We start from the raw sequence: 15,402 nt of genomic DNA, 5'->3' as shown, positions 1-15,402 counted from the left end.
ACAATATGAGATTTGTTTTCCAAGTTCATTCATTTATCGATACGGACATCAATAGAGTTGGGCATTATTTTTTTTTTACAATGTTCATGCTGAGAAGAGGTCGTATTTTGGGTTAGTTTGAAGCGAGCATTCGTCCATGTTTGTCGAATGGATGAAATTTGTGCAGGGGCAAATCTGGAGTAGATATTCTTTGTCTCTGTTGTAGAGCGTAAAATTTATTTGAAGTTGTTCTACGCTACAATAATTTGGCAGTTTTCTGCTAGGACTTGGTGCGAAGTTAGCATGTTGAAAGTGATACCCAAGTTGAAAGATTGTTTCCACACTTTTGGGAAGTTTCATTTCAGATTTGAGCAATAATAAAAGTTCATGATAGCTTAATTGTATTTTTATGGGTGCATATCTTGAGGTGAAGGCATAAATCTTGTCAATTAAAATAATGACTTATAATGTCATATTCATGTAATTTCAGCAAGAAAACTTTCAATGTTATTTATGAAACATTATAAGAGTTTTTATACGGCCCGTTTCATTTAGAAAAGAAACTCGTGACAACGATGCGTTCTCAGAATTCTAATTCAGATTCTCCCCTCGAAAGATTTTTGCTCCATATTTCAATCGTCAATTCAAATGTCAATATGATTCGAAATACCGAAAAGTTCCTGTCTTCAAACTCGATTTCCAGCTCGTTTTTAAAATATTTCTTATTTCATTTGTCACGTTCATCTGTGATTAACGAAAGGGTGGGGATTAGTTTAGACAATAACTGGTTTTTACTAACTGCCTACAGGAAAGGGGAGGAACACAGAATCGCTCACTACCGAAGGTAGGTCGCTCGTCAAACGAGAGTATCGAATTATCGATTACGTATCCGTATATTTTATGTTATGAGAATATACAACACATTTAGTAATAGAAACCTCGTAACAATTTCGTAATGTTTCTACCATGTGTGCTAATAATAACTAACTCATGCTTTTCTTCATTGTGAAAAGTCCACATATCGAAAGTTGAAGGATGATGAATAAAATCGTCCAATTTTTATTCACTGAAGCCTTGTCCGAGTATTTTTTTGTCTGTTTACTTGATACGGTATTAGAATTGTTGTTGCTATAGCAGATATAATTATTATTGCGGTATAATTCGGAGTATCAAGTCGATGGCGATGTTTTCGAATTCATTGCTATTTTTTAACGCACCTGCCAAGCAACCTTGAACTTGTGACGTAGTTGTACTGTGAAACAAAATAGCAAAAGCACTAAAATTTTGATATTTTATAACAAACAAGTTGATTCCTACATTGCAGAAAACAGAGGCGAGTTTTTGGAAAAATTGCAACGAGCGCGTGGCCAAGTGAAACCCAATTCGGTGAGTCAACCCGTACTTTCCCGACCAGGCACGACTAGACTCGTTGTAGGAAATTGGGCGCTTTCGAGTCGAAAGGAGAGCGAATTATGCATTCACAACAGCGACGGTCAGCAACAAGCGACCATACTCAGGGAAGACTTGCCTGGATTTATCTTCGAATCAAATCGCGGAACGAAACACTCTTTCACGGCGGAAACGAGCTTGGGTATGTTTATTCGGAACTACGGAACTCTGATGATAAGTTTCTTTCGGTGTAACGAAAATGCACGCACTTCAAAAGATGCCTCATATTCGATTATTTCTTTCTCCTATCAAATATGAATGTCGAAAATAATAGTAAACGCAATATTTATCTGCTGCTGAATTTTTTTACGTATGAGAATTTTTTGTACATTCGAAAATACAGAAAAAGATGAATCTTTCCAAAACTCGCCGTTTTCCAGATGATACGTACTTACGAACTAACATGAATTGTGGAAATTTGGATAAAAATCTTCTGAAAGCATTCAGTGAAATTTTTTATTAGGACCATCTTGAAAACTCTCAAAACTTCGTCCAAGTTAACTAATGCGTTCTGTGCTACGAATAAAATGATTTGTTACTTGAGTAAAATACCGTTATGATTGATCTAACAGAATTCTGATGAAACGGAGGTTTTGGTGCTACATCTGTTTGTCGAATTTTCGAATCATTGTGTCAAAATAGAATTATCAAGAGATTCGGTAGAGTTTCGGGATAAGTATATTGACACTCGTGTTTGTCGTCTGTTGGCTTGAGGCTCGCCGAGTATATTATCAGTGAATGAAGTAAATTTCGGTGGTTATTGAATATATATAGAATAAAACTGAGGTGAAAACGGCAATCTCCATTTTTTTTCAGTTAACACTAAGAAAAGAATCAAGTACGATTCCGTTTCTATGACTACGCCGTTATTCTTCATTTTTTTCATTTTCTTCCTTTGGATATTATTCGATTAAGCCGAAATCAAAATCGTGAGGATGATCAACATTACTGATTTCAGCATGTAAAAATGTTATTTTTTTGGTTTTAGGTCCCGATTTTGCAGCAGGGTGGGCAGGAAAGCGCGGCAAACGATTGAGATCAAAGATTGAGGCTATAAAGCAAAAAGTAAAGGCACAAGCTCAAGAGATATATGAAAGTTATTTCAAAGCGGCCCAGGCACAACCGCGCGGTGTTGTCGCAAAATTAAGCGCCATAGTGAATCAAGTTGAAAAAGCGTGTCAAAAGCAACAATCGGGCAATCGAGAATGGCGATCAGTGTTACAGAGTGCTTTGGAGGAATTAAAAGCCTTGTTGAACGAGGAAGGACGAGTGTCCGCGTACGAGTTGCACTCGAGCGGTCTCGTTCAAGCATTGCTCGCACTTTTGGCTGGTCCGCCAAATTCACAGCCACCTTCGCTTCGCGCTACTAAATTAAGAATGCAGAGAATAGCGGTTTTCAAAAATTGCTTCAAATCCAAGGACACGGCTAATCACGGTAGCTCTGCCAAAATATTGGTACAAAAGCTCGTTTCCGTGCTGGAATCAATAGAAAAATTGCCTGTTTACCTTTACGATACACCTGGTTCGGGATACGGACTACAGGCAAGTTTTTCAACCAAATCATACAGAATTAATTTATTCCAATGTAGAACAAAGATTTCCTCCATTGAATTCTCCATTTGCAATTACCGGATACGAGGAACTCTAATATCCAGTTTAATATTTTTCAATTCCCATAAAGTACGCACAACGCACAAATTAGTTTTCGCTTTTGCTTAATTCAGTTTCTTGTGTACTAACTTTGTATTCAATATGATACCACAGATTTTTTAACCTTCTGCTCTCTTTTCCAGATTCTCACAAGAAGATTGCGTTTCCGTTTAGAGAAAGCTCCTGGGGAGAGTGCTTTGATCGACAGATCCGGAAGAAGTTTAAAAATTGAGCCTCTGAGTACAATTCAACAGCTGGAAAATCACTTGCTGAAAATGATCGCAAAACAGTGGCACGATCACGATAGATCCACGTTCACCTTCGTCAAAAAATTGAAGGAGGGTAACAAAACGACTTTCCAATATCAACATGATTTTGATGAAAATGGTGTTATTTATTGGATCGGAACGAATGCAAAGTAAGTTAAATTTTCGTGCGATGCGTTCGTGATTTTTTTCCAATTGGATTATATTTATGAGCCATTTTTTCCAGAACTTCTGCGGAGTGGGTTAACCCAGGGCAGTACGGTCTGGTAGTCGTAACTTCAAGTGATGGTCGTAGTTTGCCGTACGGTCATCTCGAAGATATTTTGAGTCGCGATCCGTCTGCACTTAATTGTCATACGAATGACGACAAAAGAGCTTGGTTTTCGATCGATTTGGGAGTTTGGCTCATCCCAAGCGCTTATTCACTGAGACACGCGAGAGGATATGGTCGAAGTGCACTGAGGAATTGGTTGTTTCAGGTATGCACGAACGAAAATGAAAAAATTGCCAATTTTCTTCATTTTGAATTCGTATTCTACAATATAAATTCGCTTTTATTTTACTTCTGAATCAGGAATTGCTTTGAAAAAATTCATTTCACCTGTTACAAAAATTGCACTTAAACATGACGGTTTTGACATCCGGTCTCGAGAAATGTAATTCATAAAAAGCGTATTCTCTTCACAATATGTTAAAAAGAAATTAAAAATAATGAAATGGATTCTTAACCAAAAATCTATTCTACGGGCCTATCGATATGAAAGAAAAAAAAAAATTACTTCGGGAAGTTTCAAATAGTGCGCATGTTTACATTCCATTTTTTAAAATATGATTGATCGAAAGTTTCAAAAAAAGATAGCTACTTGAAATAAGTGCTCCCGAAATTCCTAATAATGAGATCTTATTGGATATCATCCAATCACAAATATATTTTTTATTTAAAAATCGTTAACTTCCGTAGGCTTCAAAAGATGGAATAAATTGGACAACGTTGAACACGCATGTTGATGATTGTTCATTGAACGAGCCCGGAAGTACAGCGACGTGGACGCTCGAACCACCCGGTGACGAGACACAGGGCTGGCGACATTTGCGCTTACAACAAACAGGAAAGAATGCCTCGGGTCAAACGCATTATTTGTCAGTCTCGGGTTTCGAGGTTTACGGAGAAGTGACTGGGGTTTGCGAGGATCTTGGACGTGCGGCCCGCGAAGCCGAAGCTGGTGTTCGACGTCAACGAAGATTGATCAGAACTCAAGTTCTCAGACATTTAGTTGCTGGGGCTCGAGTTGCGAGAGGTCTCGATTGGAAATGGAAAGATCAAGATGGTGTACCGCCAGGTTAGAAACGTTCAATTTTTGATATCGGAGAAAAAATTTCTTACAACTGAATCAGTCTTTTCGTTGAGTTTATAATTATCATCGGTTTTCTATTGCAAATTTATATCTGAAAACTCATAACGTTCGCTTGAAATTAGGTGTATGACTCAATTTTTACAGATTCATAAGTAGTTTTTTTAATTATAAAAAAATAGCAAACAACGAACTTAGTCTTGAATATATTGTCCACCGTGCTCTATGACCTTGCGCCATCTATCAAGTAGCATACGGATGCCATCGCGAAAGAAACTTGCAGGCTTCGAAGCGATAAAATCATCGACGAATTTCCGCACATCATCCAACGTTTTGAACTGTTTATCCTCTAAGCCGTGCTGCATTGAACGGAACAAATGAAAATCAGATGGTGCCAAGTCTGGTGAATATGCCGCGTGCGGGAGAACTTCCCATCCCAAATCCAAAAGGGTTTTTTGAGTCGCGCGAGCAACGTGAGGTCGAGCGTTGTCATGCAACAGTATGACTTGCCGGCTTTCTTGCCCACTAAATGGCCTTTTCTGATCCTTCGCTCAATTTGTTCAACTGTCGACTGTAGCGCTCCGCTGTCACCGTCTGACCAGTTTCCAGAAGTTCATAGTAAGGCACACCCTTCATGTCTCACCAGATACACAGAAGAACGTTCTTTAAGTGGCTGTTCGGTTTCGGCGTCGATGTAGAGGGTTGCCCGGAATCTACCCACGACTTTTTACGTTTGGAATTCTCGTAAAAGATGTACTTCTCATCACCCGTCACAATTTTTCACAAGAAGTCCTTTTTTTGTTGCCGGGCAAGTAGTAAAAGACACGTGTTCATACGTTGACCTAGATTGTGTTCGGTCAACACATGTGGGACCCATCTTCCAAGTTCATGAATTTTTGCCATTTGGTGCAAACGCTTGGAAATAGCTGTTTGGGTGACTCCTAATTAAGCTGCAAGCTCTTTTTGTGTTTGCGTCGAGTCCTCATCTAGTAAAGCTTGCAATTCCGCATCTTCAAACTTTCGAGGCTGCCCAGGGCGTGGCTGGTCACTAAGATCAAAATTACCACTTCTAAAACGTTTGTACCAATAATTACATGTTTCATAAGATACAACGTCGTCACCAAGAACACTACAAATTGATTCCCATCCTTGAGAAGCATTTTTTCCTTGTTGTAATTCGTATAAAATGTAGTGACGAATGTGCTGTTTATCAGTCTCCATCGCAAACTTTACGATTCTGAGAGGTTATGTAACTTGCATAGCCTTATCGTTTGGTGTTCTAAGCTCTTGTGTCCGATCCTTAAAAAATCACAAAAGACCGCGAAATTTCTTTTTTTTTTAATATAGTCTTAAGGTTAAGAAAAAATCTGTGAAAATTGAGTCATACACCTAATACGTTAAAAATTGAAGAAAATTTTTATTTTGGCTCCAAAAGTTTTTAATTACTCTTTCGAAGAATTTATTTCTACGTTTTTCTAATTCAGATGGTCATTTTTTCAATAAAACGCCATTCCAAGAATGTTGAGGCAAGGTAGTGGTCAAATTTTGGTGTGTCAACAAACATTTATTTGTAAACACTTATTTAACTTTTCCAGGCGAAGGCTCCGTAACCGGAGATCTTCACAACGGATGGATTGATGTAACATGGGATCATGGCGGCTCAAACTCTTATCGCATGGGGGCTGAAGGAAAATACGATTTGAGGCTCGTAGGCACGGGTATTGATTCTGAGAGCTCGTCTAAAAACAAGAACGGTTCTGGTGTACTTACAGGAAGAAAGTCCAGCAGTACTCCAAGTTTGCCTGATTGTACGGATGTTGGAATGCGGGGATCCGTTGCTTCGACAGATCAAGCAGCCAGCGCTGACAATCTTGCAGCCAAGGTAATAACAATCCCAAAATTCGTTTACGCAAATGAAAACAGTTAGATCACACGGAGAATATTTTTTCGAAGGATATCAGGATATATTTTCGAGAAAAAAAAAACATTTTTCTAAAGTTTCCAACTGTTTTCCTCCATACTAAAAAATAAAATTAGTGCACAGATTCAAAATCACGACGTTTCGGGGATTTCGTATTGAGGATGTAAAGAGAAAGCAACTTTCGAAAATACCTTCCAATAAAATCTTGATTTTTGCGTAAAATATCAATGAAATTGTAATGTTTTTTTGATAAAATTACTTTATCGTCGGTAAGAATATGGGCGCTAATTTTATGAACGATAACGCATGTTGCGACGTGAAAGAATACCAGATGCCAGGGTCGCGTAACATATAAACGGTAAAAAATAGAGATACTGAGGCGTTATAAATGCAGCAGGCAGCGGAATCGATAGCCGAGAGCGTGTTGTCAGTGGCACGTGCCGAAGCCGTTGTTGCGGTAACCGGTGAAGGTGGTGCGTCCAGTACCGGTGAATTATCGGTCGTTTTACATCCTCGACCGGAAACTACGGTAACCAGCGATCTCGCTACGATCGTCGAGAGTCTCGCTCTGAATACAGATTGTTCGGCGAACAGCAATAGCAACCGAGCTTCGAGCAGTTCAAAGCCATTTTTCACCACAGCGCGAGGAAACAAGGTAACACATAGAAGAATAAGATAGAAAAAGATTGCTGACTGTGGAAACGCCCGGGTTTCATCCTTCCCACCACCACCCTCTTCTTCCGCAAAAGACGTCGACGAGGCCGAGAGATTTGGGGGAGAGTTACTTTTTCAATGTTTGTTATCTAACATTTTGTTTCTTGCAGTCTGCCAGCGGCTTGTTGAGTCTCGAGGCCGCCGAGGTCATTGATCGTTTACGCGAGGGTGCCGACAGATTACGTAATAATACTAACAGTTTCTTAAGCGGTGAATTACTCGGTTTGGTACCTGTTAGAATCAGCGTTTCTGGCGAGAGCGAAGAAAGCTCTTTGAGAATACGACCGGTACCGAGACATCACCCAACAACGACCGATGGTACGTTTTTATGTTTTCGTGTTCTTTCGCCTTTCGTCTCTTATTTGATTTGATCTTTACTCGGATCTAACAATATAAAACGACCAACGGATTCATCTCGAACAAACACCTCACAAAAGCAGAAAGTCATTTTTTATTGAAAATGGAACTAATTGTTTTTCCTTCCCCCGTAAAAACCCCAGCGACTAAAGAATGCGGACGGGACAAAGAGGCCAGTTCATCCTCTCAAAATCCAAGCGGAGGATGTCCCGTTGTCGTAACAAATCCCATGTCAGTGTCCGTGCCCAACCTTGCTTGTTCCGACGCTAATCAGACCTCGGAACCGGCAACCGCAACGGGTTTGCTGGAAACTTTTGCTGCAATGGCTCGAAGACGCACTTTAGGTCAGTCTTCAAAAAATCCTTCTAAGAGTCTCTAATTTTCACTATTTTCTCATTAAATTTTTCCCAAAGGCGACGGTGTGGATTCGTCGCTCTTTTCCTACTCCATTCCTCATGTTTCCATATTAACTCAGTGGACGATATAATCATTTTTAGGACCGTCCGGTGGTCAGCACATTGCACCAAATTCGAATTCAGGCTCGAATTCGAGGGGACCAAATTCTGTCTCCAGCCTTGTCAGGTTAGCACTTAGTTCCAACTTTCCTGGTGGCTTGCTAAGTACCGCTCAGAGCTACCCTAGTTTGACGAGTAGCGGCCAAGTCGCTGGAAGCGGTGTAACAACCACTACCGGAGCCGGACTGGGACAAGCGTTAACAATGTCACTAACGAGCACTAGTAGTGACAGCGAACAGGTGAGAAAATTGTTATTTATATTCTATTAACCCACGTTCATTGAGGAAGCTTAATCGAGCAATATATAGTTTTAATTTTGATGTCAAAAAATTATCAAAAAATTATAGTGTCGAACGAATATGGTTTGAAAATATATATATTACCGATAGAGCGTTTCGCCTCTATTGGCCGTCGACGAATGTTTTTGACTATAGAGGTATAGAGTTGTTCGAATGAGAGCAAAAGAAGAAAAATTAAGCGAGCCTGAATTATTAGTCGACGTAGAGGCTTCATTTTAATGTAATGAGAAGTTGTGGCTGCAGATTAGTCTCGAAGACTTTTTGGAGTCTTGCGGGGGAGTGGCTGGCTCCTCAGTCGGTGGAGTTCGTGCAGCTGGTGGGCCTACACTTCTTGGTGAACTTGAAGATGACGAAGATGGTGTATTGGCGGAGGAAGATGACGATAACGATGAAAACGATCAAGAAGTACGTAAATTCTTGATGTTATCCAGTTTGACAGAAATATTTTATCGACGTTTGTAACGCGCAAAAAGAAATGGCGATTACACTTTCATAAATATTGAGTAAGAGTTATGATACGGTGGAAAAATATGAAATAGTTTTTACTGATTCTTGTGGCTTCTAATTGCAGGAAGAGGATGAGGAGAATGAGGAAGAAGGCGAAGGTGGTGAGGGCGAGTATGAAGAAGTCATGGTTAGTCAAAATCTTCTCACAACTTTCATGGACGAAGAAGCACCACAGAGTAGCAAAAGACGAGCATGGGACGATGAGTTTGTATTGAAGCGTCAATTCTCAGCACTCATACCAGCCTTTGATCCACGTCCAGGTCGAACGAACATCAATCAAGTACGTTTCCTTAGATTTCAGTATTGTTGAGCCTTGAAATCGACCTCAGCGTTCAAATTGTCGTTTCAATACATTTTTGTTTCAATATTAATTTGTCCCCCATATGGAAATTTGATGTCAGCTAACCTTAAAAATATTTATTAAATATTAGACCACGGATCTTGAAGTTCCGCCACCAGGTAGCGAAACGCAATCTAGTACCCGAGTTGGTGCGACATCAATGCCAAGACTCTCACTCTCGCTAAAAGGACCAGGACTGCCGGAAGTGCCGGACGTTGAATTACCACTTTCCGATCCACATTCGAGTATTTTCCAAGCCGTACAGGAGCTTATGCAAATGACGGAGCTCGGTAGCAGACAGGAAAAACTAAGAAGAATATGGGAACCTACATATACGTGAGTGACATTTAAATTGATTTTTCAATGTGTATCTTCATTTGTTGTGGCGTCTAAAGATCAAATATTTGGAAAATACTTGATTGAGTTATTGAACAAAAATATATAAAAAATTTTGATTTCTGGAATATGGAGTATTTTACTGAGGAAAACATAATTTTTCATATTTCCAATATAGTTGAGACCTGTAATCGTAAATGTAATTATAAAAAATTGTAGTTTTCAAAATATTTCATACGAGGAATCGTAGGGCTTTGTGACTCGGAAAAATAAGTCCAGATCATTAGTATCCAGTGTGTCTAGAAAGAGTTATTAAGGAGGGTGGATAGCGACGATACAATCTTGCCATGCTAAACCATGTTAAATACATGAAAAATTTCAAAATGATAAGAATTTAATAAAATTTGGTGAACATATTCTTTAGTGCCAAATTTGACAATACAAATTTTTTAAGATTTTTCTTCTGTACAGTTATCGAGTAATTGATCACTAAAGTTCACGTGTATAAGCATAGCGTTTCCAGGTATACATTCCGGGCATAAGAAATCTGCTTTAATGCGTAATTACTCGATAACTAAGCAGAAGAAAATTTTGAAAAAAATTGTGTCTTCGCACTTGATGTTGAAGAACATTATCACCAAATTTGATCAATTTCTTATCATTTTGACGAATGTAGCCACCCTCCTTAATAATATATATCAAAGATATTTTTAATCGATGCTTGCTTTTAAGGTAAAGGATCAGTCACCTAACCTCACCTCGAATTTTCGAAATGAAAATTCTCCGCTGTCATTTGACTAATCAAAAAAAGGCTCTGTCAGCGGACGCGGAAAGATGGCAAAAATACGCTGACAGGGACTTTTTTTTATTGATCAAACCGTATCGAACATATTCAATTTCGAAAATTGCAGCTATCTCTTTTGCACTCACGGTGACGAGATAGCGACTGCTCCATCGCCTTAAAGCTTCTCAATTGTGAATCTAAAATACATGATCTCTTAAGGTGATCTATCACTTGTTCAGTCGGTAAAAATCCTGTTGGATGGTTTATTTCGAGTTTGAAAAAAAAATGAGTTACACGCTATTCTCACTTTATCAGAGAGCGAGGTGTAACTTTTATTTTTCTCAAAAAATCAAGCATGTTAGAGTAAACCGTGCAACCATTCTGCAGCTATCTCTCTCGCACTCACGCAAGTGATAGATCACCTTAAACGGATAACATGTATTCGAGATATTTTTACCATCCAACGGACTTCCGCTATGACGTAAACATAATGAATTCTTGTGTTGACAGAATAATTTACAAAGAGGCCAAAGATGAGGAATCTTCGGGTCGTGCAACCCCGATCGTCACGCTGTACTCGAGGAATTCAGCGCCAAACACAAACGTCTGTACGGTTGAGGATGTATTGCAATTATTGCGACATGTATTTGTATTGAGCACATCGCGTGATGATCGAAACGACAGTTTCAACGAAGATGAGGAGAGCGAAGCGTGTTGGGTCAATCCGGACGATTTTACGTCGAAAAAAATAACGAACAAAGTCGTACAACAGATTCAGGATCCGTTAGCATTGGCGGCCGGTGCATTGCCTACATGGTGCGAAGAACTTGCCCGAAGTTGTCCTTTCCTATTGCCCTTCGAGACTCGACGATTATACTTCAGTTGCACCGCTTTTGGAGCTTCCCGCTCCATCGTTTGGCTGCAGACGCAGCGTGATGCCGTACTAGAGAGACAGAGAGCACCGGGTCTTAGTCCTAGACGCGATGACAGTCACGAATTCCGCGTTGGCAGACTGAAACATGAGAGAGTCAGTGTTCCGAGGGGAGATAAATTGTTGGATTGGGCGGAACAAGTATTGAAGGTAATATTTGTTTCTTTTTTTTTCTTATCTGCTCTTATTGTTGATGCAGCCGAAAGCGTTGCCCTTAACACGTTACCCTTAACGCAAAGTTGAAAAAAGTGGCGAAATTAGTTTTTTTCAAAAATTTCTCGGGAGTTGCAGTGAAACACGATTGATTGATTTAACGTGAGACAAGACTTGCATATTTTTCCATCCTTGGATTGTGTGTGTACGTGTATAGGTAAAATTTGGTGAACGAAAGAGTAGAAATAACCAAGAAGCGTTAATTGTTTCAGGTACACGCGAGTCGAAAAAGTATACTGGAGGTTGAGTTTGTTGGTGAAGAAGGCACCGGTCTCGGGCCGACCCTTGAATTTTTCGCACTCGTAGCAGCGGAGCTACAGCGAAAAGATTTGGGTCTATGGCTGTGCGACGACGAAGATCCGACCGATCATACACACTCTTGTCCATCGGACGAGCAAGTACGTCCACCGGGTTACTACGTGAACCGTCCTTCGGGTTTATTCCCGGCACCATTACCCCAGGAGTCGGCAGCTTGCGCTCGCGCTGTCAAATACTTTTGGTTCTTGGGCGTTTTTCTTGCCAAAGTTTTGCAAGATAATAGACTTGTTGATTTGCCGCTGTCACGACCTTTCCTCAAGCTCATGTGCAGAGGTGATATCACGAACAATGTGAATGAACGTATCGGCTTAACGGGCGTGACTCAAGAGAGTATATCATCGAGTATGGCTAGTAGTTTTATTTCCGAAGAGGGTGAAACCGAAGGAACTTATTCTTCTCTAGAACCAAGTCCGTGGTACGAGGGTATATTGGATCTGGATGATCTTGTTCAAGTTGACAACGTAAGGGGCGAATTCCTTCGTGAAATACAAGCTCTTACAAATCGACGTGACAGAACTCTCTCCGATGGTTGTAACATCGATCAAGAGGACAGCAATCTTCTTCTCATAAACCATCCGTCCGGTGCCCAAGTTACGATCGAAGATTTGGCTCTAACGATGACCTATTCACCAGGCTCAAAGATTTTCGATCACGAGCACATTGAGCTTCTTGAAGACGGTGCTGATATTCCCGTCACGATCGAAAATGCCCGAGAATATGCCGAATCAACTATTAGTTATTGCCTCGATCGCGGTATAGCCAAACAGATGGAAGCTTTTCGTGCAGGTTTCTCCAAAGTTTTCCCTATGGAAAAACTACATGCGTTCAGTCCCGAAGAGATTAGGGCTATGCTCTGCGGCGAACAAAACCCACAGTGGACCAGAGAGGATTTGCTCAATTATACCGAGCCGAAACTCGGTTATACGAGAGAGAGGTATGTACATTTCAGTTATCTTTACTTTTATCATTTACCAATGAAACGATATTTTCTTCTCGTCTATTTTCAAAGCCGTGATGTAAATTTTGACTGATCCAATAATATAATATATTTTCTTGTGACTCTAACAATGTGTTTTTCTTTTTACAGTCCCGGATTCCAGAGATTCGTCAACGTTCTCGTATCACTCACGGGACCCGAGCGTAAGGCTTTTCTACAATTTGCCACTGGTTGTTCGGCCCTGCCACCCGGTGGCTTATGTAATTTGCATCCAAGACTGACGGTTGTGCGTAAAGTCGATGCGGGCTCAGGTGGTTATCCGTCTGTGAATACATGCGTTCATTATTTGAAGCTACCAGAGTATCCTACCGAAGATATTTTAAAAGAGAGACTCTTGGCTGCGACGCGAGAAAGAGGTTTTCATCTGAACTAAGGTCTCCTTTGATCGTAGACAGAAGAGAAATCGAAAAATAGAAAAGTTCATTTACGGTAACCGTTGAAAGGGAAAAAGAGGAGGAACGGAAAATACATGAATAATAATAATAATTCAAGCACGTCGATATAAATCCCGCAACGAAATCATGGTTAACGGGAATGAAAGAATCGTTGCTTGACGAAGAGGAGCGAACGATATTAATCCACGTAAGAAGTTTAGTACACGGCCTTCAGTGCTCTAATTTTTAAGAATTCGAGGATCTGCGAAGGAATTTACTCTGACATGACTCACAGTGGTAACCGGGCACTAGACGACCAAACTCCTACGAATCCGTATGTTTTATTAGGAGAAATCAATTAACATTGAAGCAATCGAGAGAGTACAAGGGCTAAAAAACAACAATGTTCTGGTTTAGCTTGAAGCTGAGAAAATCCCTGTTTTACGAGTTCCGGGAACTTTAGAATTTAGAGACTCGCGATATGCATACTACTACATGCAAAGACAAGGATGAAGGGCAAAAAAATTAAACGCTATTCATGTACGGCGAAATACAATTTCGCGTGTCTTTCCTAAATTTATTCAGGAGAGATAATCGTAAGTTCAGCTTCAATCCTTCGTAGGTGCTTGACATGAATTTCACAGGCTCTCTCGTCACTCTCTTTCTCTTCCTCTCTTTCCAATTCTATTTTTTTCTCTACCTATAAGATCTCTCTGCCACTTTGTTTCTGCGACCAGACTTTTCTTTACTCACGATGCACATTTATTTTCCTGCTACGGCGTTGCTGGTACTTTGTAAAACTATTTGTCTTTTGTTTTGTTTTGTTTTTTTTTTTCATCGCTCCAGAAGTCAATCGTATGATGTTCTATATGTCATCTATTTTTTTTTCAATCTCCGGTCAGATGTTCAAGGATTGATGAAGGAACAAACACGGTGGATGGTCTATTAAAAGAAAAGAATAATTTTTCGCATGATGATGGCATTTGCGAGCGGAAATCATTCGCGATACTTAACGAAATAATTCAGAATGTATATTCGATAATCGTCGTGAAATAATCATTGTGAATATTGTTTGAATTATAATAACGATTAATAATTGTTGAAACGAAAACTGAAATATTTTATTTGTCTTTTCATAATTACTTCGTCGTATCTTCGTGAGACATTCAAGTACTGCTCATTCCAGTTGGAAACTTTTTGTCTACGTTACAACAGTCAATCTTTGTGGCAGAGATTAAACGAAAAAAAATGAATATAAATGTCGCATTACTTTCGAGATTCGGTATGTCAAAGATCCACGCGTTTTCTCTCTAATCCAAAAGTCAATAGAAATTCGAGGATCTCCCCTCGTTCAACGATTGACTTTTTATAAATAAAGGAAAAAATCTGAGTACCGGCTGCTTAGAAATTGTTCATCGCGATGTATAACGAGCGACTGAGAAACGGAGATCGATGAATAATTATATTTTTAACGACAGGGATACCTCCATCGTAATGATGTTATTTCATCATAAAAAGTAGACGCGACGAGTGATTTAAATTTTCAAGAATTATGATCAATTAAACAGTTGGGCGTCCACCGTAAAACGCCATAAAATTTGTATTCTTCGTAAACAATGATGAAAAATGCTTCTATGACCAATCACCCGTCGTACTTTTGACATAGCAAAAACTGATTAAGATTAAAAATTACCGTTCGTTCGAGTGTCCTTACGCACTTGCGGTTCAGTAGTGGAAGGAAGAAATGTGTGTAATCGGGTTTGGCAAAGAATCGAAACCAAAACATGATTTTATTTTGCTCTAACGGAGAAAAGAAGAGAGAACAAAAATAATAAAGAAAAATTGGTGAGTCCGGCACTATGCATATTTGTACGATACGCTACTTAATGCTCACAAGATAATTATAATTATAGAAACATGGAAAAAAAAAAGTATACCTGTAATAGTGTTTAGACGAGAGATATAAAAGATAATATAAATGTGAGAAAAGATTAATGATATCGAAAAAAGGAAAAAAATAACGAAGAATAGTTACTATTACTGTATTATAAATTATTATTGATTCTTGGGGAGAAGAATAAAAAGATTGAAAAAAATGTA

The 15,402-nt window shown here is 39.4% G+C and overlaps 1 protein-coding gene across 7 annotated transcripts in view; it reads left to right on the top strand.

Annotated features, from left to right (window-relative positions):
- Nucleotides 1-15,402, top strand: part of Ufd4 (ubiquitin fusion-degradation 4-like) — a 25,990-nt gene extending 10,588 nt beyond the window's left edge. For 3 of the 7 annotated variants that reach the window (XM_043413609.1, XM_043413607.1, XM_043413608.1), the window contains exons 8-24: nucleotides 788-823; nucleotides 1,304-1,570; nucleotides 2,417-2,970; nucleotides 3,222-3,496; nucleotides 3,571-3,823; nucleotides 4,306-4,684; nucleotides 6,292-6,578; nucleotides 7,012-7,272; nucleotides 7,442-7,649; nucleotides 7,832-8,032; nucleotides 8,186-8,442; nucleotides 8,734-8,907; nucleotides 9,074-9,289; nucleotides 9,441-9,685; nucleotides 10,980-11,550; nucleotides 11,826-12,865; nucleotides 13,019-15,402. In XM_043413609.1, coding sequence (XP_043269544.1) covers nucleotides 788-823; nucleotides 1,304-1,570; nucleotides 2,417-2,970; nucleotides 3,222-3,496; nucleotides 3,571-3,823; nucleotides 4,306-4,684; nucleotides 6,292-6,578; nucleotides 7,012-7,272; nucleotides 7,442-7,649; nucleotides 7,832-8,032; nucleotides 8,186-8,442; nucleotides 8,734-8,907; nucleotides 9,074-9,289; nucleotides 9,441-9,685; nucleotides 10,980-11,550; nucleotides 11,826-12,865; nucleotides 13,019-13,301 — 5,507 coding nt within the window. In that variant the 3' untranslated portion in view covers nucleotides 13,302-15,402. The remainder of the gene's footprint in view (nucleotides 1-787; nucleotides 824-1,303; nucleotides 1,571-2,416; nucleotides 2,971-3,221; nucleotides 3,497-3,570; nucleotides 3,824-4,305; nucleotides 4,685-6,291; nucleotides 6,579-7,011; nucleotides 7,273-7,441; nucleotides 7,650-7,831; nucleotides 8,033-8,185; nucleotides 8,443-8,733; nucleotides 8,908-9,073; nucleotides 9,290-9,440; nucleotides 9,686-10,979; nucleotides 11,551-11,825; nucleotides 12,866-13,018) is intronic. The other 4 variants (XM_043413610.1, XM_043413611.1, XM_043413613.1 and 1 more) reach the window with 4 other exon arrangements.

Source organism: Venturia canescens, chromosome 3 (assembly GCF_019457755.1).
Source record: "Venturia canescens isolate UGA chromosome 3, ASM1945775v1, whole genome shotgun sequence".
NCBI lineage: Eukaryota > Metazoa > Arthropoda > Insecta > Hymenoptera > Ichneumonidae > Venturia > Venturia canescens.
This window is presented reverse-complemented; position numbering and strand designations above follow the sequence as displayed.